Below are 26,441 nucleotides of genomic sequence, written 5' to 3'. Positions count from 1 at the left end.
GGCGCAGCACTATTTCAGTGCATTTAGCACCTGGCTAAACTGTATTGTGAGTGCAGGGTTTTGCACTGAAATACTGTGCACAAAAATACTGGCACAATTATAAATGTAGTGCAATAGTGAATTCACTGTACATTTGCATACCTGTTTTGCCCAGATGTCATCTTTGCCTGCTTTGCATCCAGAGAGCAACTTTATGAAAGGGCTCAGCACTCTGAAACATTTCAAGATAATACATTTTGCACTATGGTAAGTTGCCTTATTTCACCTTTTTAAAGAACAAAAGTTGAAGCAACTTGAGGAGAGTGAGGAAACAGGAGCCAGGTCTGCCAGAGGAAGAAAGGAGACCTGAGCTAATTTACAAGGCTGTGAGTGGGTTGAAGTTTCAGTTTAACCTTTGCAGGGCAAAGCATGCAGAGGAAAAAGAAGTTGAAAGACTCATTTTAAGACACCATTACATTGACAACAAATGATCCTTAAGCCACAAAAATAAATATCAAGATAAATTTAAACATTTGTATCATGCACCAAAATGGTGCATCCAAATAGAAAATACAACCATTGTTTTATGAATATGCATATTAAGAAGTCAGCAATATCACATGACACAAAACATTTTGTTAGTTTTTCATGTTACTCCAAATAGTATATATTTAACATGTTATAGTATTATTATTATTATTATTATTATTATATTAGGATAATTTGCCATGCTACTGCCAAAAAAAAAATAATAATTGTTGAATCAAATAAAATGAACTGATGTTTACAGACTCATTTTAAGACACCATTACATTGACAACAAATGATCCTTAAGCCACAAAAATAAATATCAAGATAAATTTAAACATTTGTATCATGCACCAAAATGGTGCATCCAAATAGAAAATACAACCATTGTTTTATGAATATGCATATTAAGAAGTCAGCAATATCACATGACACAAAACATTTTGTTAGTTTTTCATGTTACTCCAAATAGTATATATTTAACATGTTATATTATTATTATTATTATTATTATTATATTAGGATAATTTGCCATGCTACTGCCAAAAAAAAATAATAATTGTTGAATCAAATAAAATGAACTGATGTTTACCTGAAACTTTAGATGCAAATCAAAACCACATCCCTATAAAGTCTCATTGTGGCTAAGACATGTATTACCCAAAGGCACATGCACGTACACATTCAAAGCACCGAATTACAGCCAACCCCACACCTTGAAGGTAAGCAAATCAGTCAAATTTGGTTATCTAGCCCTGCCCTTACTAAGTTAATCTAAGGCATTAAAAATAAATGCATTTAATATAACTAATACAACTCAAATGCAATAAAGCCAGTTCCACAGATAGTGCTTGCCTTGAATGATTGCCTTTTGTAAAAAAATTATTATTATATTAGGATAATTTGCCATGCTACTGCCAAAAAAAAAATAATAATTGTTGAATCAAATAAAATGAACTGATGTTTACCTGAAACTTTAGATGCAAATCAAAACCACATCCCTATAAAGTCTCATTGTGGCTAAGACATGTATTACCCAAAGGCACATGCACGTACACATTCAAAGCACCGAATTACAGCCAACCCCACACCTTGAAGGTAAGCAAATCAGTCAAATTTGGTTATCTAGCCCTGCCCTTACTAAGTTAATCTAAGGCATTAAAAAGAAATGCATTTAATATAACTAATACAACTCAAATGCAATAAAGCCAGTTCCACAGATAGTGCTTGCCTTGAATGATTGCCTTTTGTAAAAACCATGTTTTTCTCTATTTGCAAAGAACTACAATGTGTTTACCTAATACTACAGAGTCTATAATTCTACAACAACCTATAAACACCTGCTTTAAGATCCAAACTTTCAAACAAAAGGTAAAAAGCCCACACCATGCAAGTAAACAAACTTCAACTTACAGTTCGCCGCTGCTTCTACATGCTCAGGTATCAATCAGTCATAGTGTCCCGTCACAGAGGAAGGTGACTGTGCTAGTTACTGCCTACAGTTAGGTTATCTCTCTGTATTATGCATTATTCATCAACAAAAAGTAACACAATATTGTACAATATCCCAACATGCTTGGCTTCTGACCGTTGCTTTAATGTCACCTCAATGTTGATGCTAGGCTGAGGTGACCTATGGACGAAGGCATGCAATATCACTTGCAGATGACAGATTAAAACAGGCAACTGTTTGGACACCCATACTGTAATAGGTGCAATGGGGCATGACACCAGGCTATATAACAGTTTTTCTACCTACAGTGCATGCACTCGGTAAGAGCAGTGAAAGGACAGACAGCTTGATTTCTTTGAGGTTTATGCTATTGTTCTGTTCTGACTTAACCCACAATGGCTCTAACAGTGCAACAGATGGTTCTGTGATTGCTACTACATCCAAGCCTGCACTGCTGATGATTTAATGTGACTCATCTATCTTATAGAGACATCTAGTGTCTCTACTTCTGGCAATGACAACACCATTGCCTAGCAGACAGGGTTGTTTCAGTAACAGTATGTTAACTAGATATGTTTAGTTGCTGCATTTGTATAATTTATTTGTATCATTTCATAGAACATTTTGGCCCAAAATTTTTTTTTTTAAAGCTAATGTAATAAAAAGTATCCAAACTACTTGTCTTATAGGGTTGCAGGGATGCAGAAGCCTGTTCCAGCATCGCGGGCTGAAAGCGGGGAAACACTCTGCAAGGAAGGAAGGTATAAAAGCTGCTGTAGGTCAATTAAGATTTAATGAATGAACTCACCCTTCGATTGGACTCTTGTTGTGTCAAATGTGAGAAGACTTTCCAGTTTTATGTAAGTCACCATCTTTGATATTACTTGGACTAGACTGTCTTCCAAGGTTGCAGGTGATAGTTACGAGTAGAACATAGGCTTTACTCATGTTGCACATTCATAAAGATAGTGTTCAAGCCACTATTATAAGTCACATTTCAAGACTCACACCTTCAAGTAAATGCAGTTGTCAATCCCAAACTTTGACAGTGTAAACATAGCCTAAGGGATTTTTTCGAACATTTTATGATCTACTCATTTTGGGTTTTACAGCCTGTTGTCATTGGAGAACATTCAAGTTCCACAAATAACTTTTTTCATCTAGCGTTTTAGAAAACCATTTATATGTTGGAACATGTATATGCTTTAAAGAACCCAAAAACCAAAACAGTGATGTAACGTGAACTTTTTGAATCTCCAACCACCTCAAGTACCCTATACCGCTAAAACCAGTTCTTTATATGAAGATGGTTCTTTGCTGAACCTATGATGTTGCAAAGACCCAATTTAGACCTATAACAATGCACTGGTTCATAGATTTGTATGCCATCAATCCATTCTACCCTTCTCTGCATCAATCAACACTGACTTAAAATCTTTCCTGAGCGTCAATCCTCTCTTTGCTTGACTGGATGCCCAGTAAGTTACAGCATTCAGCTCCCATTATAACATCCGATTATTGGCAAGCATACAAGCATCTTTTTCCTGTGTCAATCAATTTCAGCAGCCTTTCACACTTCATTGGTGACAACACTCACCAACAGGGGCTGCTGCCCAACCTATTTGTGCCTGTTTATCTGTGTGGCCCGCAGAGATCGAGCATTATACTGTACCTGAAGAGCTGCAGAAAGCTGAAATATTCATGGCTGCTTCTCTGTTTCTCTGGTTTGTTATTAAGCTCCTGTGGTGTTCATTAGGTCCCTCCCTTGCCCAAGGTTCAATTTTCAAACCAGAGGAGAAACCAGATGTCATGCTGCTCGCTTGCTGTGTGCACCCCGGTAAGACTCTGTCAGAAGACGCCGCTACCTCTTCCTGTGCACCTTCATTATCTCTTTTTACCCTCCCTGTTGCTTTCCTTTCTTCGCTCTCTCTTACATAACTATCCCAGGCAAACATCATAATTTGAAGCAGTGAGAAAAAGCCAGCACTGATGTTTCGACCTCTAGAAAGAGGACTATCAATCACAAGCTGATGGGAGGACCAGTAATCAATAACTCTGTATGAAGTCGTTCACGTCTCGGCCCATGAGGAGGCCCCTCGTCATGCATCACGCTGACACCTCCCCACCCCGACTTCAGGTCTCCCTGGCCTCTGACGGCCTTCATTTCCAAAGGGGTCCAATTTGATCAGCCTCCTTAAGTGGTGCCCCCTCAACTGGATCTCCCAGGCTTGAGATACCACAGCTAAAGTGCCTCATTTCCTGCTCTGTTGGGTTACAAATGGTGCAGTCCAACCCACAGGCGGGGACACAGCAGTGGCCGTAATGACCCCATGATTAGTGTGGGCACTGGGCCCACAACCTACTTGGACTGAATCTCTGTACAAAGGCCGGCCCCCCCATTCCCATTTCACATTACCTGTTCTGGGCTCTTAATCAAAGCGGAGAAGTTCAGTCTCTATGATTGATGAACCTGCAAAAAATGTCTGAAGAAAATTTTAACTGCGCTAGCAAGCACAAAAAAATACTAATGCATAATGGTGGTTGCCAGTGTGTTACTATACAGTTGCTGAAGTGTTCTGAATGTTTTTTAGTGTGTAGCTATGCAGTTGTTCAGGTGTTGTAGGTTATGATTTCTAGGGCATTGTGTTGCTACATTCTCAGAAAACAAAAGCTTTCAAAAGGTACACTTTTGTACTTTATTTAGTCCTGAAGGGTGCATATTAAAACCTTAAAGGTACATATTAGTACCTAAATGATACATATTATTTTTTTTATTACCTTTTGAAAGAGTACCACTTTTTATTTATTTAGTGTAGGCCAAAAAAAAGAGTCCCCAAGTATCTTTATCCGAATATGCTTTATTTTCTATAGTATGCAAAAAACAGTATGCTAAATAAGTAGTATGTCTAAATGCACATTATCATCTGCTGGACACTTGACTATTTTTCCATAAGGCCACAGGAGGGAATGTCAATGGCAGGGAACTGCGATGCCAACATGGCGGATGTAATATGTCCACATTGCATTCATGCTACACACATATAGAACATACTTTTTTCTTTCATCAAATACAGTATACTATGAATTTGGACTACTCTTGTGATCTTCTGGTTTATATGGCAGTTTAATACTTGGGGTCAGGGGTTTGATCCAATCAATAATCCTCATTTTATGCAATAGTAATGGTGACACTTGTCTTAGTAAACACTACAAATAATACTGATTGAGACCTTCAAAAAGGTGCAAAAACTGCGTTTAGTTTCATGAGCCGGCCCATTAATGAGCTACTTAATGAAATGATTGGCTGTGACCAGCTGTTAGTGAGACAATAAAAGCAAAGGTAGCACCTGAATACTAAATATCAACAGCATGCAATCTATCAATTATATTAATCTATTGGTGATCCTTTGCCTTCTGTAACTAAAAGCATGTTTGAAATCATCAGTAAGACCCTGCCAATGCAGGTTATGAAGATATGAAGATGAATTAAAGTCTTTAATTAAACAATCCAGAGAAGTCTTACATTCTCCACTGGCTGATGCTTTAGGCATATGTTCTACTTAGATTTGCATCACCCTTCTCTGAACATTATTCACTCACTGTTTGACATTTTATGCTTGCCATTTCCTTACAATGACAATGAAGATCATAATGAGGGAAGAAAAAAAACCGGCCATAATGACAGATGCCTAATGCAATATGCTCACAGATATAATATAAGGCTGATTCCTATTCTGGCTCATGCAGTACATTATTATGTCCCCATTATGTATATACATACATATATATATATATATATATATATATACATATATTGCAGGTTATGAAGATATGAAGATGAATTAAAGTCTTTAATTAAACAATCCAGAGAAGTCTTACATTCTCCACTGGCTGATGCTTTAGGCATATGTTCTACTTAGATTTGCATCACCCTTCTCTGAACATTATTCACTCACTGTTTGACATTTTATGCTTGCCATTTCCTTACAATGACAATGAAGATCATAATGAGGGAAGAAAAAAAAACGGCCATGATGACAGATGCCTAATGCAATATGCTCACAGATATAATATAAGGCTGATTCCTGTTCTGGCTCATGCAGTACATTATTATGTCCCCATTATGTATATATATATATATCAGGTAAAATATTAAATAAATAATATAATAAATATAGTTTGTAAAGATGAAAATCATATTAGTTAATTACTTTATAGCTTTATATATTAATTTAAATTAAATTTAAATAAAGGAAGCATTTTACATGGGGTGAATTTTAAATAATTATGCTACTTTTTAATAGTAAGCAACATGACATTCATTAGTATTGTATTAGCGATTTCATCATGGGTTTTTGAAAAAGGTGCAAAATCTATCAAAATCATCATCATAAGATTTTAAAATATGATTTAAAATTATTTAATATTTTTTTATTATTTAAGTTGACATCCTTAATGGTCATCGCTCACCAAGCAATAGCTAACTTCAGCTTTTTATTTCCATTGCATTTCTTTTTATAGAAATATTTCTTTGAATTACAATGCAAGCATATTCATTTTTAAAAAGCTACAGAATTACAGAGGAACTGCATAATATAAATGACCAGTATACAAATACTTCATTTCCAGTAAACAATTTATGGACTGCAATTTTGATTATGAAAACTTCTGACCTTCGGCTCATCATGCATCGTTTGTGTACACTATTAGCTTCTACAACAGAAGACACACAGCTGTCTCTTCATATTGGTCTCATCATTTTTTCTTCGCTTCTTTCCACAATCAATGCATCACAGCTGGAAATCCAGTGTATTTACACAGGCGTCATGATTGTTTCCATACACACTTGAGTCTAGGCTGTTGTGAGGCAGGTGTTGATTCAAATGGCTTTGCCTCAGGGTGACAAGCATGTCAAATTCATCAAATCCCCCAACACTGATAGGCCAACCAAGGTTAATTTACTCATTAAAGTCCAGATTTGACTTTTTTTGTGGTTTTCTAATATCTAAAGAGTTAAATGCTCTTTTTGTCCAGGATTTTTTTTCTTTAAAAGAATACCAAATTTAAATAGTAATAGCAAGCCTTAGCAATCTAATAAGTTGTCTTTACTTTGGAAAAGGAGTTCTACACAAGCATTTGAGTTATGCACTAAAGAACTGCTTGTCATTTGAGAGGAGCAATTCCAACTGAGATATATTTTTTTATAATGTATGTTGAAAGACATCTAATTCAGTATATGCGACAGCAGAAATGCACAAGGAACAGTTTGTCTAACACACATTTACTCTAGCATGATGACTTTAATTGCTTATTGCTGTGAGTACAGCTGTATCAGAAAGGCTTCATGTCTTTCACCAAAAAACAGTATAATTAGTATTTCATCCCTCCTACACATTGCAAACTTTTCAATCATTTCCAAGTCCAATAATTAAGCTCTCAAGGTTGTGAGATCACCAGTGTTGGGGAAAAATGCATTACAATATTGCGTTACTCCATAAAAAAGTAACTAATTACGTTACTTAGTTACTTTTTTTGGAAAGTAATGCGTTACGTTACTTTTGCGTTACTTTTTAAATCTGGACAGGGCTTGCTTGTTTGTTTTTAAAATAAAAAAGTTATATTTTTGGCAAATATAAAAGCCTTTTCAAACCAAACGTGAAATGAATAAGCCTCAGGCTGAAGGGAAAGTAAATTTACGTCCGTACAGTAGAATGCAGAAGAAGACATTTCAACACACTTCAGCAAAAAAAAAAAGACACACAAATGTTTGTCTAGAGTAATTTTTGCTTATTAGTATGGTTGAACTGGATCATAGAAGGTCAGAAGCATAGACATTTGTTAATAGAATGGGATTAAATACATAAAGGATATTTGTGTTGTTAAACATTTAATTATTGCAGGTTTGCATCATATTCTGAGGTGCATTATTTTTATTCATTTTGAGGAATACCGAATCTGTGTTTATTTATTTTTTGTGAGTGAGACGCCAGTAGAATGCAGAAGAAGACATTTCAACACACTTCAGCAAAAAAAAAAAGACACACAAATGTTTGTCTAGAGTAATTTTTGCTTATTAGTATGGTTGAACTGGATCATAGAAGGTCAGAAGCATAGACATTTGTTAATAGAATGGGATTAAATACATAAAGGATATTTGTGTTGTTAAACATTTAATTATTGCAGGTTTGCATCATATTCTGAGGTGCATTATTTTTATTAATTTTGAGGAATACCGAATCTGTGTTTATTTATTTTTTGTGAGTGAGACGCATTAATGCATATTCATATTTATTTTAGAACTACTGTAACATCTTCTGATTTCTCTCAACATGGGGACAGGAGAGCTGCCAATCAATAAATTGGGAAAAAAAAGTAACTTGCGTTACTTATTTGAAAAAGTAACTCAGATATGATCTTATAAATTAAAAAGTAATGCGTAATTTTACTAGTTACGTGAAAAAAGTAATCTGATTATGTAACTTGCGTTACTTGTAATGCGTTACCCCCAACACTGGAGATCACACAAAAACAAATTTACAAGAGCAGCGGACAATGCACAAAATGTGTTCAAATGTGCCAAAATACCAAAGTCAGCAGTGTCAATATATTTCTTTGGAGAACATAAATTATAAATAGTTAATATAATACAAATAGTTTAGAGCTATAAAATTGAAAAAAGCACATATTAGAGAAATTTCATGAAAAAATGTTTGTCCTCAAAAATCTGTACTTTGTTCATTTTATAGCTCTAAACGATTTACACTTCTCCAAAGAAATATCAGAAGGAACATCTAAAACAATGGTCAATTAATTAAACAACGCTTTCCAGTCTGTTATCCAGCTATAGACCAACCAACGAATGTATATCAGCAATTAAAATGTTCTGAAAGACATATTAAAACAAGTTAAGTGCAAACAGTGGCAATAAAGATGCATGTTTTGCAGTATATGACAGTATATGAACACTGAATGAACGATGTTTGAGACTTGATGGATTCTTGGAAAGATATCAAATATAGTGGAGTTATGGTGGAAATAGAGTTTGGTCTTACCAGAGGTGAATGCAGCTGTCTCCAGACATGGTTGGACAGTTCTGCACTGATTTTGTGATTTGGATATGTGAGGCTGCTTTTAAAACAGTTATCTCATCCAAAGCGAAGTGGCTTCAGTGGGTGAAAGCATCAGACCACACACTAGACTGAAGACCAAATAATCATCATAATAACCGTCATTCAGAACAGCTCAATCATAAAATGTCAGATTGGTGGGAATGTATAAGGAGTTTACACATTGGGATGCAAGGACGACAAATCTGAAACGGAAAATAAACATGCATTATGACACATTGCTCAAATGGTATTTAATAGCATGAGATACTTCTTGGAGTCTAGTTATGTTTCATTTAAGCTTCAAATTCAAGAACAAAATAAACACAGGCACAAAGGAAACAATTCTTGACATACAGTAAGAGGCTAGGGATTTAAAATAAATTTGGATGCATAGCTCAGATGTTTGATCATTGGAGAATTTGATTGAGATCTCTGATAATTGATTGCATACTTATCTTGCCAAATCTGAACACAGTCTGAGACATGGTTGAGATCTCTTCTGAAACTTGATACTAGAGAAGACTCATTTGAGACGAATAGGATTATTTTTTTGTCAGGAGAAACATCTGAGAAGGACACCCTTACCAAAATGTTGTATACTTCATCAAGTATACTTAAATGTAATTTTAGTATATTTCTGAGAAGTACATAAAGCCCATTTCTGAGAAGCACATACAAAAGTAGACTAAAAGTATACTTTCCTATTTTTTAGTTTAACCCTGTAAGACACAAATTTAGAAAAAAACTGTGAAAAAAATATTTCACCGTTTATATGTTGTTGTGGGAGGCCTCTAATTTTTTTTATCTTCGGAAACAAACCTTCAGAAGTACTCCAGTGGTGTATGATGGGAGACTGCATCATTAGTGATATCCTAATCAGATAAATTAATTTTGAGACAGATAAAATCATTTTTCAGACAGCTTTACCTGATGCGGCGCGTGGTCTGTGTTCTTGAATGGCCTGGCTTTGTTGGCATGATGTTCACATAACCATCAGATGGGCCAACAAAAATGGGTGGTCATTTTCCTTGTCCAGTTCACAGGCATCTTTATATTACTTTTCAAGGCTAAATTATCTTGATGCAAGTCAAACCCAATCATACTTAAACATTTTAAAGAATTCACCAATTTTGCAGAATTCACACATTCTACTGATTTCAAACAATACATTCTGATAGCTTATAATGCTCTACTTATCATGATAATAGCACGTACAACCCCCACATTCCAAAACATTATCACCTGGCCCTCATGCATCAAGCACACATTTGAGCAAACAACTTCAGCCCAGAAAAGAAAACAGAACCAGTTAAGTATATTTTAAAATTTAGTTTTAAATATTGCATGACAAATAATAAAAACATTTTTATTTTTTAATTCAACTTGAACTTGAACTAAATTATCATTTACTGTAATAATCCTTTATTTTGGAATAAAACTCACAATGGTAACAGATAAGACAATAAAAATCAATACTATTTTTTGCTCTACTTATCATGATAATAGCACGTACAACCCCCACATTCCAAAACATTATCACCTGGCCCTCATGCATCAAGCACACATTTGAGCAAACAACTTCAGCCCAGAAAAGAAAACAGAACCAGTTAAGTATATTTTAAAATTTAGTTTTAAATATCGCATGACAAATAATAAAAAATTCTCAAAGAAATCATTTATTTTTTAATTCAACTTGAACTTATCATTTACTGTAATAATCCTTTATTTTGGAATAAAACTCACAATGGTAACAGATAAGACAATAAAAATCAATAATATTTTTTGTCATGTCAAAGTATGTTCCTAACAAATTAGAAGTACAATTCATTCATGTAATGTGTAAGGTGCACAGGCAAATTTTGCTACCACTCTAGCCCAATGTTGTAAAATTACAACCTTGACATAACAAGCTCAAAATCTAATTTAATCAAAGTATTTAACAGTACCTTAATATCTATGTGATCTACACATATTACTAATCACAGAAAAAAATATTTTAGGCATTATACTTACTTGCATGTTGGTTTATCCAGTCCAATAAAAAGAGGTGAAGTCCCTTGAGGCAAGTGTGCAGGTTGTGTAAGTTTATGGCCAGGTAAACAAACCTATTTACATACGACCCAACAACATTGTAGGACTGAACAATAGGACCTACCAATTGTGTAAATGTGATCTTAAAGGCTAAAAAACAAGTGCAGGTTTATTTTAGTGGAGCTAAATCTGACGCTGTAATATTACAACAGTAGGCAGGGTTAAAAGAAGTATACTAACAGCACACTTGAATAAACTTCTTTTTCGTAAGGGCATTTAAACAGCCCATTTGCCAATTAATCTAATTTCTGTGAAGTAGAAAAAAAAACGGAGACATGAATGAGATCTCATTTGAGATGTATTCTTTTCTAATGGGTTTACTGACACACTGCATGTCCACAAATATGAAAAATGATCTGATAAATCCGCAATGGGCTAGTTGCATATCGCCGCCATCTTGGATTTCCGGTCTAGCGAGTGTGGGCATAGATACTTCTGGTTTTGCTAAACGCCAGTGAAGAGACAGAGAAATCCAAATATTACCTTCTATATATGTTTACAGGATTTATTATATCACTTAAAATGCAACTAAGATCTACATTGCTATTATTACTGTACTATAAATGTTAATTGAGCCAGTGGCATTTGAAACTATGTTTGGGTCAGGTGAATTAATGAAATACACTAACCCATACTGTTCCGGAAATAAAAGCTGAATTGAACTCATGGTGTGCACACAAAGCTACACAGTCTTTTCCCCTTACCTTTATGTAAATGTACAAATTACTTATTCCTCAAAACTGTTTGTATTACATTGACATTTTTGAACTGAAATGCATTTGCCTTGTGAGACATCAGTTGATTTGCATAAATATCAATTTTTCAATTCTGCATATAAATCAGTTTGTTCCGTCAACATTTTCACAAGACATTTTAGGCCTATTTTACATTTATACATGTATAGATGACACATAGATGAAAATTTATGAATACTTATGACTAATTTAAAGATTAGTTTTATTTGTTAATTAATGCAAACAATTCGCTGCTAATAGACACCAGACAGATAATGATTTATGCAACAGATGCATTTTCACAAAACAGATACATACTAATAAAAAACGCACAGGGAAACACAAACACCTATCTTTTAATGAATGCAAACCTGCTACAGACACAGTTATAGATAAGGTTACCAAATAAAGTTAATAAAACATACATTGAGTCCATAATGCAGAAATCTCTGAGCGTCTCTGTGTTGTATCTTGATGGATTTCCACACAGAGGTAAGCAATAATGTAAGGAGGATGTTTTCTCTTGTCTTTGATATACCACTACCCACTATTTAATTAGAAAAACATTAATTATGTCTATCTAGCCAAATTTCATATGAAACTTTCCCCTTAAAGGTAAATGCGAACGTCGCAAAGACCGGAAGTAAGCATGCCCACACTCGCATCGCCGAAACTCACCGTCGCCATCTTGTGCACCTAGCCAATAGTAACCAATACACTAATCGACGTGTTCACTCCTTAAACTCATTACTCACACATGCCAATCAAGTGATGAGCCTTCATTACCATGCAGTTAATAAACAGAAAGCATCCACCTGAAAATCAATCACAATTTCTCAATTCTGAAATGTTTCAGAGGAATTAATACTTCTGCTATAACAGAGAGAGCGAGAGACAGCATGTCTGAAAAAGATTTGTGAAAAGCCATAGATTCTCTTGGCAGGTTTGATGGGCACTGAGGGTTGCAGGCACACGTCAATAGACTGATGCGGCCAATGATGAGGCCATTGTCGTGCCGGGGGACGTGAGTTGAATGTGTTCCTGCTGGAGCGCCGCTAAATCTGCTCACCATTGTGAGGGGCTACTGGAGCATGACTCCCCCCAGCTGCTGCCGGAGATAGCAGATGTACTGCTTTTCAAGATCCTTATTCACACAAGTAGCTCAATCTGACCACTACCATCATATCACATTACTTTCAGGTTTCTGTCTCTTCTCTTAGATGATAGCATTTTCTCTCTACTGAAATATAATTTTGTAAATGTTTGATATGTTCTAATGCTTCTCATTAAGAGTACTGGTGTGAATTCTTCAGTAAAGTGAAATTCCCTCATTGTAAAACAAATCTATATAAGGTAACGCTGAAAATTATCTTTCTGCTAATATGTGCATATAGGGAAACTTTCAGTACAGACTGCATAATATCTATAGACTGGTTCAGCTGACACTTTTGGGCAGTATAGTTTGCATAAAATAGAAAATCATCACCCTATCTATTTTTCAAGTGCATGCTATTTATATTATTGTGAACGATTCATCCATGCATGTTTTAATTATTTATTTATTTTAAATATTAAAACCTAATTATTTATAATCTAAATATCATAACTCAGTCTTCTGGTGAAATGACAGACTTCTCGGACTCCAATTATTTTGTCTGTTTTGTCTTGAAACCCCGCCACTTTCTTACAGTTGATCTCAAGCTCACATTCAAATCAGTCTTTATCCAAACAGCAACCGATGGATTAAAAAAAAAAAAAATGTAGGGCAGGGACTTGGTTCCTTTCCGATAATATGCTTCACTTACATGTATGCCACCAAACAGAGGAAAAAATCTGTTGCTACTTCCGTTCCATTGCTACTTTAAGGTTAGATGCTGATACTGAGGGTTACAAGTAGGCATGGGCCGATTATCGGTCTCAAGGTATACCGCGATTTAAAAATTTCACGGTTTCAAAACCACTAACATTGTATGTTATACCATTCCTGTGGTATGCACTGTTTTCATGTCTCCTCATCCCTCAGATTGAGTGCAGTGTAGAGAGTAACACGACCCCTTCCCCTCCTGTTGTTGCGAACAGTCAGTCACAACAATACCATGATATTCTTTGCTTAAGGCTATCATACGGTCAAAATCTCATACCGACCCATGCTATGCCTAGCTGCAACCATGGATATTTTTTCATTGCTACAATTTATTGTACAAAACACAGCACGCTACTGCAAGTTTAACGACTGCAACATTAACCCTACAAAATCTGACACACATATCACACTGAAACGCAAACCCCACATGTGGGCTGCACTTCGTTTTTGAGGCTGGTTAACACAGGCTGCTGAATTTTACTGCGTTTGATGCGGTTTGTTTGAAGTCATTATGCAGTGCCTTGATTGAATCTATATTTATAGACGTCTTTGATGTTGATGACAAATTGAATTCTACATTTCATCTACATATGAAGTGAACTTCAATCTCCACAGGAAATGGTTCATCATTTCTATAATGATTTAATCAGACCTCTATTATCCACAAATAAATGGCACTTGCATAAATGGCTGGCTTATGGAAGAACATACTGAATTAACAAGGTTAAACATGCTTTACTTTTATAACCGTCACCAAAATTCAGCTCCTGTATTGTCACTTTACTGCAGAGTTTGGCTCCAACACACCTGTCTGGATGTTTCTAGTGATCCCGAAGACCTTGAGCTGGTTCAGGTGTGTTTAATTAGAGATCACATCAGAAATCTAATTATTATTATCGCAAAGTTTAAAGTCTCCAACCCAAAGAGATATTCTATATAAAAGTGAACGCTCATCCACGCCTCGTTCAAACAAGCCCCCACATGTCTACATCACGATGTGGGAAGATTTGCATAACACTGCCCAAATGTATACGCAAAGAAAGAAGGCGTAACTTTTATTCTTGCTCTAGTATTGTTGCCGCCACCATGCAAGAGACGCAGTGTGTTTCTTTGCGAAAGCCAAACTACTTTGTTTGGCCTTCCAAAAGAGGACACAACTAAAAATCAGAGGTTAAGTTTTATTTACAACACTGTTCCAGAACAGTACAACCCAAATATTCAAGTGCGTGCAGCGGATTTTACGGAGGAAAGTTTCCTGAACCTGGTAACATTTTCGTCACACGCTTGAGGAATTCGACCAATCACAACGCACTGGATAGCTGGCCAATCAGAGCACACCACGCTTTTCAGACCGATGAGCTTTGTAAAAATCGACGCGTTTCAAAAAGGCAGGGCATAGAGGAGAAACAATAATGTACAGTATGTGGAAAATAATGTGTTTTTTTTAACGTAAACCGTGTACATACATTGCATTACACCAAATAAAAGAAATAATGTTTTTTTTAGCAACATCATATGACCCCTTTAAAAGTTAACTCTTAAAAAGAATAGCTGAACATAAGTTTACAAATAAAATATATGGTTTAAATTGTTACTGCCTTGATTTATTATGTTGGAATAAATCTAAAATGCTTAAAAACACTAACTTGATGAGATTCATACTTGGCTTTAATAAATAGAATACATTGTTAAAGTAAAAATATGAAATAGATTTTTTTTTGATAGTCTAAGTAATGTTTATTTTAACCAAGAAAATGTGAATGGGAAATTAATTTACATTTGATTAAAAAAATAAAATAATAAATAACTTTGAGGACTTTGCCTCCTCATTTCAGGACACCACCGCACACCACTGCTCAGCAAGTCTATAAGTATATGTGCCCAATCCTATTTCTGGAGGAACACCTTGCAGAGTTTAATTCCAGCCCTGCTCCAACACACCTGTCTGTAATTATTAAGTGCTCCTGAAGATTTTAATTAGCTGGTTCAGTTGTGTTTGATCAGGATTGGAGCTTTGCTGCATAGCAGATCTCCTGGAACAAGACTGGGCACCCCTTGCCTATGGCATTTTTTCACCTGTTTTATTATCCATCAGGAACTCTGATCACTCAGAAATGTAATAACAAACCTCTCTGCATTATTTTACATTTTATTCATGTCTGCAGCACCAACATTGCAGCACAAGATAAACACCAGGGTTCAGTACTCAAGGTTAGTGAGTTGAAAAACCATCTAACCCTAAGTATGAGTAAAAGGACAATGATGCTTGTCTGAGCAAACACCATTAATTAGGAATAATTAAAATAATATCCAATCAAAATGCCTGTATTGGGGCATCATCTTTTGCTGGGCCTCTTGCCTAAATCATAACAAAAGGCGTTATGAATGTGTGGGGGTCGGGTGGCTGGTTGGTTCATGCATCCCCAGGCCTGAGGGAGGATTTTCCAGCCGTCTCGTCTAGCTCTTGTCCCAGTCTGATGAGTCTCTGAGCTGCCTGCGTCACCTTGCCTGAGCACAACCAACAGCCAGCCAGTCAGATTCGTGTTAACATTTCTCTACATCCTCCCACATACTCCACCATGAGGTAATTGCATTTGACACAATCAATGGAAGACACCACAAAAATAGACATAAATAGTATCCATGCAAGAAACTCATTTATCGGTACAGCTATAGAGCTATTTTTTAACGAAAAGCAAAAAGTTAACAGACTGAAATGTAAAAATCAGTAGCATTTGCTAAAGCAAGTGTCACTCTTGCTCATAACTTGACCTACACCATTTCAGCTACAGGCATGAACGATATTTCACATAATGAGTTATAATGCATAATAATGCATTTTAGATTGCACTCCACTATTTTCCATTATTTTTCTTTCTAAACATGCTATACGGATGTCTTTGATCATCAGGCCTATGTTTTTTGTCTTTTGTAGTCTTGCATATGACATTCTAAAAGTGTGGCACTCAAAAAATCTCAAGACCTTGCTTTTTTTTTTGTCCATTCCACTGCTTGTGGCTTGGTTTCTGAAATGCAAAAACATGCTCTGTGAATAGCCCTTTACGATTATGGACCCCTTTCTCCTGGTGGATAATAAATTAAATCAAAAAGAAAAGGAAAAACAGAAGAAAACCACAGAAGGAGGGAACTGAACCATATATAGGAGCTAACCCTTACCAAAAAGTAGTATACTTCAAGTTGATTTTATTAAGTATACTTAAGTAAAGTTCAAGTATATATTTAAGTATGCTTTATGTAGTAAGTATACAAATATCAGTGTACAAGTAGTATACTTGTAAGTGTACTATTTCAATACTCCTTGGGACTAAATTGGCCCACTTTCTAGTATATAAAAGTATACTTTTAAATACACTTTAAGTATAACAGAGTAAACATTGAGTACACAACTAGTTTACATCATTTTTTTAGCTGGTACTGCAACTATACTAAAAGTGAACTTATAGGTATGCTGATAGTTTACTAATTAAATACTTGTAGTACACGTTGAAGTAAAGTCTCAGTAAACTACTAGTTTAGTAGTTTTATACTGCAAGTATACTCGTAAGTTTTCTTTAAGTGCACTTTACATCATACTTTAAGTATACTACTATGTCCCTATTTAGGTATTTGTATATATTTTGTTATATGAATATCTGAACATACAAAACATCAAAAGAAAGACTGGTATCTACTTGTAAACAAAAATATTGTATTATGGCTTCATGCATTATTTTTTAAACACTTGAATGTGGGTAAGTTTCATAAATAAAAAATAAATTAATAAACAACATTTTGAACAAAAAGCTGAAAAAAAGACTATGAATTGGATTCAGAATGATAATCAAAACGTAGATGGAGTCGATCAACACCCCAAAGCTTGACAGTCATTATTACCTCTTCATTGGTCGACATTTTATTCCATAAGGTTACACAGTTTTGATGCTGTTTTATGTCTGATGATCGTGTTAGATGTGGAAGCATCTGTTGTTTCAGTTTCTTCTTCACTTGTGTTTTTTTTTGGAAATATTGTACAGAGGATGTGTACTAGCGCCCCCTACAGTATAACAATGAAAACACGGATTCTAGGCGCAAAAATATAGCTCAAATATAATTAGACTTTTTTTTAAGTATAATTCAAATATACTTAAATGTCATTTTAAGTATATTTCTGAGAAGTACATAAAAAGTAGACAATAAAGTATACTTTCCTATTTTTTAGTTTAAAAGAAGTATACTAATAGCACACTTGAATAAACTTTAGTTTTTTGTAAGGGAACATATCATGGAGACTTGACAATGGGCTCTTTTCTCACCTAGCAATCACACAGCAACAGAGTTTTGCACCACTCATATTTTCTCCAGAAAATATAATACGGTAGTTTTCTTTTCAGGTTCACAGAGCACACACTCAAATGTGCTCTAAAAACTCAAACGTTTCCTAAAAAAAGCAAACGTTTCCTTTGTTGCTGAACAGGTGAGCCCATCACTGCATCATTAACTAGGCTTATCGAAAGGGTCAAACCAAGAGAGAAAAAAAAAGTATATGGCATCTGCTTATCCCTTCTCCTCGCAAAGGGTGCGGTTATGCCTTCCGAAGACCATTAACAGGATCATGGAGCGCTTAAACAGCAAATCATTGCCCTTACCCACAGAAATCCCATCGCTCCTCATTGCAAGGCATCGTGTTTTAAGGCACCACCAGTACAATAGCACAAACCAATGTGTTTCCATTGGTTACCACTCTGCACCCCATCTATCTGTATTGGCTGATATGACAGCTGTGATTGGCTGATAATGACCGGCCGTTTATATAATTCCAGTTCTTTTCTAATTTTCCCTGTCATTAACTCCTCCGAGAGAGAACAGAACGCGGGCAAACACCAGGAGATGTTTTTTTAGAACACAACGTCACACGTATACTACAAAAAGGGTTAAAAAAGAAAAAAAAGAAAGAAACACAGATGTGTCTGACCAAAAATGAAGATGTAAGGAGGGGGGACTGAGAGAAATCTCTCTACGTACTCGTTCCTTGCTGACGTCTGTTCTTTCTTTCGTCATGGCGCTTGAAGCCAACTGGGTGGAGGAGGTGGAAAGGGGCATGGGAGTCTTTTTTTGTGTAATGCATTACATATCATCAGCCTTCTTTGTCTTGCTGATTGTACGCAATGCTGAACCGTATTACACGTTTTGTCTCTGTATATAACGGTAATAAACAGGAATGTGCTACTAAATACAATTGATGTCGTTGATTTAAATCTCCTATTTTTTAGTTTAAAAGAAGTATACTAATAGCACACTTGAATAAACTTTAGTTTTTTGTAAGGGAACATATCATGGAGACTTGACAATGGGCTCTTTTCTCACCTAGCAATCACACAGCAACAGAGTTTTGCACCACTCATATTTTTTCCAGAAAATATAATACGGTAGTTTTCTTTTCAGGTTCAAAGAGCCCACACTCAAATATGCTCTAAAAACTCAAACGTTTCCTAAAAAAAGCAAACGTTTCCTTTGTTGCTGAACAGGTGAGCCCATCACTGCATCATTAACTAGGCTTATCGAAAGGGTCAAACCGAGAGAAAAAAAAAAAAGTATATGGCATCTGCTTATCCCTTCTCCTCGCAAAGGGTGCGGTTATGCCTTCCGAAGACCATTAACAGGATCATGGAGCGCTTAAACAGCAAATCATTGCCCTTACCCACAGAAATCCCATCGCTCCTCATTGCAAGGCATCGTGTTTTAAGGCACCACCAGTACAATAGCACAAACCAATGTGTTTCCATTGGTTACCACTCTGCACCCCATCTATCTGTATTGGCTGATATGACAGCTGTGATTGGCTGATAATGACCGGCCATTTATATAATTCCAGTTCTTTTCTAATTTTCCCTGTCATTAACTCCTCCGAGAGAGAACAGAACGCGGGCAAACACCAGGAGATGTTTTTTTAGAACACAACGTCACACGTATACTACAAAAAGGGTTAAAAAAGAAAAAAAAGAAAGAAACACAGATGTGTCTGACCAAAAATGAAGATGTAAGGAGGGGGGACTGAGAGAAATCTCTCTACGTACTCGTTCCTTGCTGACGTCTGTTCTTTCTTTCGTCATGGCGCTTGAAGCCAACTGGGTGGAGGAGGTGGAAAGGGGCATGGGAGTCTTTTTTTGTGTAATGCATTACATATCATCAGCCTTCTTTGTCTTGCTGATTGTACGCAATGCTGAACCGTATTACACGTTTTGTCTCTGTATATAACGGTAATAAACAGGAATGTGCTACTAAATACAATTGATGTCGTTGATTTAAATCTAAAGAATGCCAGTGTGTATGTATGACCTTTGCAGTGCTGTACAAATAAAACTACATAAAGCCTGGAAAGTTATTGAGACTTTCAGGAAAATTAAATCGTGTACATTGTGTCCTGTTATATACCCCCTCCTGCCTCCCTGCATGTAATATCTATACAATCTGGCATCCCATCATGCACCTTGCGAAGTTGACACCTGGGGCATAAACCGTAGCTCATGACCCAGAAAATAGAGGTTATGTCATGAATTTAGATGTTTTACGGTGTAATTTCTTATTTAAATCTTTTGATTTTGGAGTGAAACATATCCCAGTTCTTGACAGGTTTATTAAGATTCACCCATATTCCTGCAGTGTGAAAAAAAATCTTGTTATATATGCAAATATTTGATCATCAAACAATTCAGAAACTGACATGATATCTAAATTGAAGTGGATTTATTCCGGAGCGTGAAACAGTATCTTTCCATTCAATCTCTGCCACAATTTTCAGTTTGCTGTGACGATTTTTGGCTCCCCCTCTGGCCCTGAGAGCAGCCATTTTGTCGGTCTCTCTCTGAAATGGGGGTGCAGTGTGAATCATCAGTCTCAGAGAGACGCTCGCTTCTGACAAACGCACACTTCACAGCTGATTGTGCAGGGCAGGAGATGCAGGCTGCCGGCAGGGCCGTCTCAGCCAGAATACATTACATCCCAGCTTTTTAAGACTATTACCCAGAAGGCGTTTGGAAGTTCTTATCAGCGCCAACCAGATGGAGAACATGTGAGCGATGTCAGTACCTGCAGACTTGTTGATAAAACAACACAGCCAGAGATCTGAAATTGAAAAGAGATTGTGCAGTTCACGGATTTAATTTGGTTAGTAATGAAATCTCATTAATATGTTATGTTTAACTGTTTAATATGTGACCCTGGACCACCCATTGACCAGTCATAAGGGTAAATTTTTTTTAATTGAGATGTATACATCATCTGAAAGCTGAATAAATAATCTTTTCATTGATGTATGGTTTGTTAGGATAGGACAATATTTGGCCGAGATACAACTATTTGATCTAATCTGGAATCTAAGGGTGCAAAAAAAAAAAATATTGAGAAAATCACCTTTAAAGTTGTCCAAATGAAGTTCTTAGCAATGCATGTTACTAATGAAAAATTAAGTTTTGATATATTCATGGTAGGAAATTTACAAAATATCTTTATGGAACATGATATTTACTTAATATCCTAATGATTTTTGGCTTAAAAGAAAAATAATGTTTTTTGGCTTGACTGGTTTTGTGGTCCAGGGTCACATATGTATAAGGTATTGAAACCTCTGGTTTGTATAGCTCTATTAGTGGTTTATGCTAAAGGCAATGAGTGAATGTAATATTCGATGTGCTTTTGTTTTCCTGTGCAGACGTATGTGTCATTTGTGTTCAATGAACGCAAGTCAACACTGAATTTTATGGATACTTGTTACATGATTACAGGGCACGACAAAGCCACAGAATTTCACAGTTTGACTTCAGTCCAAGAACAACATGCATCCAATCCACTCATATCCTACAAAAATACACCCCCAAACCCACAATAATCATGCATGTCTGCATATGCCAGAAAGACATTTAACAATTCACTTTTACAGCAGCATGCCCCCTTGCCCCCTTGTGTCTGAGAATAGTTAAGTAACCTGTCAAAAATATCCAGGAGATATTTCACTCCAATATATATATATATATATATATATATATTGGAGTGAAATATCTCCTGGATATATGAAATGATTTTAAGGTTTTCTATGATTTACCACAGTTTTACATTATGTTTTATGATAATTAAGCACATTTACACAATTCAATTATCTTTAAAGTGTGTTATTATAGTGTATCTTTTTAGTCTTTATAGTGTATATGTGAAAAAAATCACATGAAATGTTTTTAAAAATAATATCAGTATATATTACTTATACAATATATTATTTAATATTAAATTAAAATCTTGTGTGAATGCAGGGCTGTCAAATCAATTAATTGCATCTAACAAAAGTTTGTGTTTACATAATATATATGTGTGTACTGTGTATGTGTATAAACACACACGTATATATTATATATAAGAAATATTTACACACATATTTATATTTACATATAACCTATGTTTACATATCTATTTATATATACACATAAATATACACCGTGCACACACATATATTATATAACCACAAACTTTTATTCTGGATGCCATAATACATTGGGATAGATAGATAGATGCATGCAAATGCATTTAACTTGAGAGCGGGTGAAACAGAATTAACTCTACAAATGTTTGATCGTCAGTCATCAAATAAAATGGCTACTACGGCTAAAGAAATGAAAACAGAGCAGCATCTATATCTGTTCACAGTTTAGTTCTGTCATAATGAAAGTGTCAGTGATATGCTATAAACAGACATTATATCGTTCTTCACATTTGCTTGAAGGGAAAAATGACCAGGATGTAGCTCAGTATGCCCATTGGTGCATGTGTGGGCCTTTGAAAATGTTTGATCGTCAGTCATCAAATAAAATGGCTACTACGGCTAACGCAATGAAAACAGAGCAGCATCTATATCTGTTCACAGTTTAGTTCTGTCATAATGAAAGTGTCAGTGATACGCTATAAACAGACATTATATCATTCTTCACATTTGCTTGAAGGGAAAAATGACCAGGATGTAGCTCAGTATGCCCATTGGTGCATGTGTGGGTCTTTGGCATCCACTGCCTGCCTTGACCCACTTAGAATGGTGTGTTGGTTATTTTAAGACACCAGTCGCACACCCTGCGGCAGAAACACGCAGCATGAGCAGTGTTTTAGAGGATGGAGTGGCAGTCCAGAGCTGGCGTGTGATATCCAGTACAATGGCTGCAAATGACAGGGAGACATTTTGTCCTTGAAAAAAACAGCAAACCGATCTGGGCTGTGTTTCCCAAAAGCATCGTAAGCTTAAGTACATCGTAGACCCATAGAAACCAATGGAGCTACGATCAACTTAGGCTTACGATGCTTTTGGGAAACGCCGCCCTGACTAGTGAGACAAACCAGGAAACACCACATTATGCCACTGCATTCCATACTGCAGAGGTGGTTTGGTCAAAGACTGCGCGGTTTGTTTTTCAATGGCTTACTTGACCTCTACAGATCTGTTCAGAAACAATCAATATAATAATGTGGGTGGTGTCTTCTGAGAATCAAATGTGTTAAGTTCTCTGTTAAAACAGATCTGCCAACTGGTCTGTGGGCCTCAATACCGCCACCAAGGATAGAATCGATTGTGCGTAAACGATCGCTGCACTGCTGCAGACGCACCGCTCCTGGAATGCACTGCCGGTGCATACACACTGCAGACGGAGTATGTGTTGTGAAAGAGGCATTACTGCCTATGAAGCAGTGTGTGGTCCTTTGGATAGCGAATTATTCACAGTTGTAAGAAAAAACAACGTGGATGTTGAAGATCTCGATGAAGATGTTTTTTTTTTGCAGCATAGCAGTGACCTTGGGTTCAATGGAGTCGGAATGAACCCCAAAAATCCTAATCTTAAACCTTTTACACAATTACAGCTTACTACCCTTAATGTAAATTAAGTTGCTCCTGTCTTAACAGCTGTGGTCTGTATGTTAATGAAGTTCTGTCACCCCATCGTCAGGCTACGTTTAAACGACAATGGTGTAGTCAAAAACTGAAAAGATTTTCCCTTGCTTTTCTGTATATATATATATATATATATATATATATATATATATACATATATATATAATTCCTTCGATTTTGGCGTCCACTGGACATGTTTTTTTTTTTAGATTCACACTAATATGGATGTATGCTATGCACACACACATGCTGTAACTTGACAAATAACTTGAGAGCAGGTGAAACAGAATCAACTCTATACATTTTTGATCTTCAGTCAGTGATCGCATAAAATGGCTACTATGGCTAAGGCAATGAAAAACAGAGCAGTATCCATAACTGTCCACACTTTAGTTCCGTCATAATGAAAGTGTCAGTGATATGCTATAAACAGACATTATATCGTTCTTCACATTTGCTTGAAGGGAAAAATGACCAGGATGTAGCTCAGTATGCCCATTGGTGCATGTGTGGGTCTTTGGCATCCACTGCCTGCCTTGACCCACTTAGAATGGTGTGTTGGTTATTTTAAGACACCAGTCGCACACCCTGCGGCAGAAACACGCAGCATGAGCAGTGTTTTAGAGGATGGAGTGGCAGTCCAGAGCTGGCGTGTGATATCCAGTACAATGGCTGCAAATGACAGGGAGACATTTTGTCCTTGAAAAAAACAGCAAACCGATCTGGGCTGTGTTTCCCAAAAGCATCATAAGCTTAAGTACATCGTAGACCCATAGAAACCAATGGAGCTACGATCAACTTAGGCTTACGATGCTTTTGGGAAACGCCGCCCTGACTAGTGAGACAAACCAGGAAACACCACATTATGCCACTGCATTCCATACTGCAGAGGTGGTTTGGTCAAAGACTGCGCGGTTTGTTTTTCAATGGCTTACTTGACCTCTACAGATCTGTTCAGAAACAATCAATATAATAATGTGGGTGGTGTCTTCTGAGAATCAAATGTGTTAAGTTCTCTGTTAAAACAGATCTGCCAACTGGTCTGTGGGCCTCAATACCGCCACCAAGGATAGAATCGATTGTGCGTAAACGATCGCTGCACTGCTGCAGACGCACCGCTCCTGGAATGCACTGCCGGTGCATACACACTGCAGACGGAGTATGTGTTGTGAAAGAGGCATTACTGCCTATGAAGCAGTGTGTGGTCCTTTGGATAGCGAATTATTCACAGTTGTAAGAAAAAACAACGTGGATGTTGAAGATCTCGATGAAGATGTTTTTTTTTTGCAGCATAGCAGTGACCTTGGGTTCAATGGAGTCGGAATGAACCCCAAAAATCCTAATCTTAAACCTTTTACACAATTACAGCTTACTACCCTTAATGTAAATTAAGTTGCTCCTGTCTTAACAGCTGTGGTCTGTATGTTAATGAAGTTCTGTCACCCCATCGTCAGGCTACGTTTAAACGACAATGGTGTAGTCAAAAACTGAAAAGATTTTCCCTTGCTTTTTAAAAAAGTTTCACGTACAGGTATGTTACACGGCGACGTTTTCAAAATGATTCACGTTTACACATATCCGCGAAAACGGCCAAAAACGCTGTATTACATATGCCAGGCCAGTAGTTGGCGATGTCACCTCGTTAGTAAACAGTACCTGTAGGGAAGTGACGATTATATGATGTATATGAAGCGTCTCCGCTGTTGGTTGTTATATTGGTGAAGTCCATACTTTGCTGAAGAAGCGTTAGCAAACTCTTGAGCAGCAACAACAGTACCATATACTCCGCCATTGTTGTGTATGTTTGTTCGTGCTTGCCTTTAAAATCGACACGTACTGCGCATGTCTACATACTTAACACGTACTACACACACGCATGACGTCACCGTTTTCAAAGATTCCCGTTTTGGGTGTTTACACGGAAACGATAACAGTGCAGTTTTCAAAAACTTGCACTTTGAAACCTGTTTAAAAAAATATGCGTTTTCAGTCCCAAAAACGCAGTTGTCGTGTAAACGAACAGTCAAAACGCATAAAACTTTTCCTGTTTTTGGCTGAAAACATTGTCGTGTAAATGGCCACTAGATGGTTCTCAGTAGGGCTGCACAATTAATCTAAATTCTAATCATGATTACAATTGCGGATGCCACAATTACGTAATCGTTGAAAGGCACAATTACAAAAAAAGCACACTTATATTATCCTGTGTGCTTAATATATATACATATATATTACATATATATCTAATATACAGGTTACATTAAGAGTTTTTTCCATTGCTGTAATTTTATTGTAACATTTTAATACAATGCATTTCTTTTTTAATCAAACCAATGTATAATTGACATTTGAAGCTTAATACTATAGAAAAGCAATAAAAGTTTTTCAGGACGAGTGTTTTCTGCTTGTTTATTTCATATAAAAATATAGCATGCAGTTGCTTCAAACAAAGCTATTCAAAACATAATTCAATGTAAATTGTGATAATCGTAATTATAAATCACAATTACAATTTCAAGGGAATAATTGACAATTTAGATTTTTGTCATAATTGTGCAGCCCTAGTTCTCAGTATCCCACACCCATTCCCATTCTACAATTGGCCATTATTTGCTCAGGATGGGATCATCCCAAATGGTGCAGAAACAAATGTAACTGTTGACTTTCTTGACCTCTTGACTTGATCAAATATCTATTGTGGAGTGGAATCTGGGTCGGGCAGACTGTAATTTCTTACACAGTGGAGAAGCGAGATCCTGCA

The 26,441-nt window shown here is 36.3% G+C and overlaps 1 protein-coding gene across 1 annotated transcript in view; it reads right to left on the bottom strand.

Moving 5' to 3' along the window:
- Nucleotides 1-26,441, bottom strand: part of LOC107570047 (myosin-IIIa-like) — a gene marked incomplete at its 3' end in the record, with an annotated part of 90,870 nt that overhangs the window by 56,199 nt on the left and 8,230 nt on the right. Inside the window, exons 3-4 of the mRNA XM_016256241.1 lie at nucleotides 16,610-16,616; nucleotides 2,774-2,780 (exon numbers count right to left, since the gene is read on the bottom strand). Of these exons, the coding sequence (XP_016111727.1) occupies nucleotides 2,774-2,780; nucleotides 16,610-16,616 (14 nt within the window). The remainder of the gene's footprint in view (nucleotides 1-2,773; nucleotides 2,781-16,609; nucleotides 16,617-26,441) is intronic.

Source organism: Sinocyclocheilus grahami, unplaced genomic scaffold (genome assembly GCF_001515645.1).
Source record: "Sinocyclocheilus grahami isolate Dianchi unplaced genomic scaffold, SAMN03320097.WGS_v1.1 scaffold1409.1, whole genome shotgun sequence".
Classification (NCBI taxonomy): Eukaryota; Metazoa; Chordata; class Actinopteri; order Cypriniformes; family Cyprinidae; genus Sinocyclocheilus; species Sinocyclocheilus grahami.
This window is presented reverse-complemented; position numbering and strand designations above follow the sequence as displayed.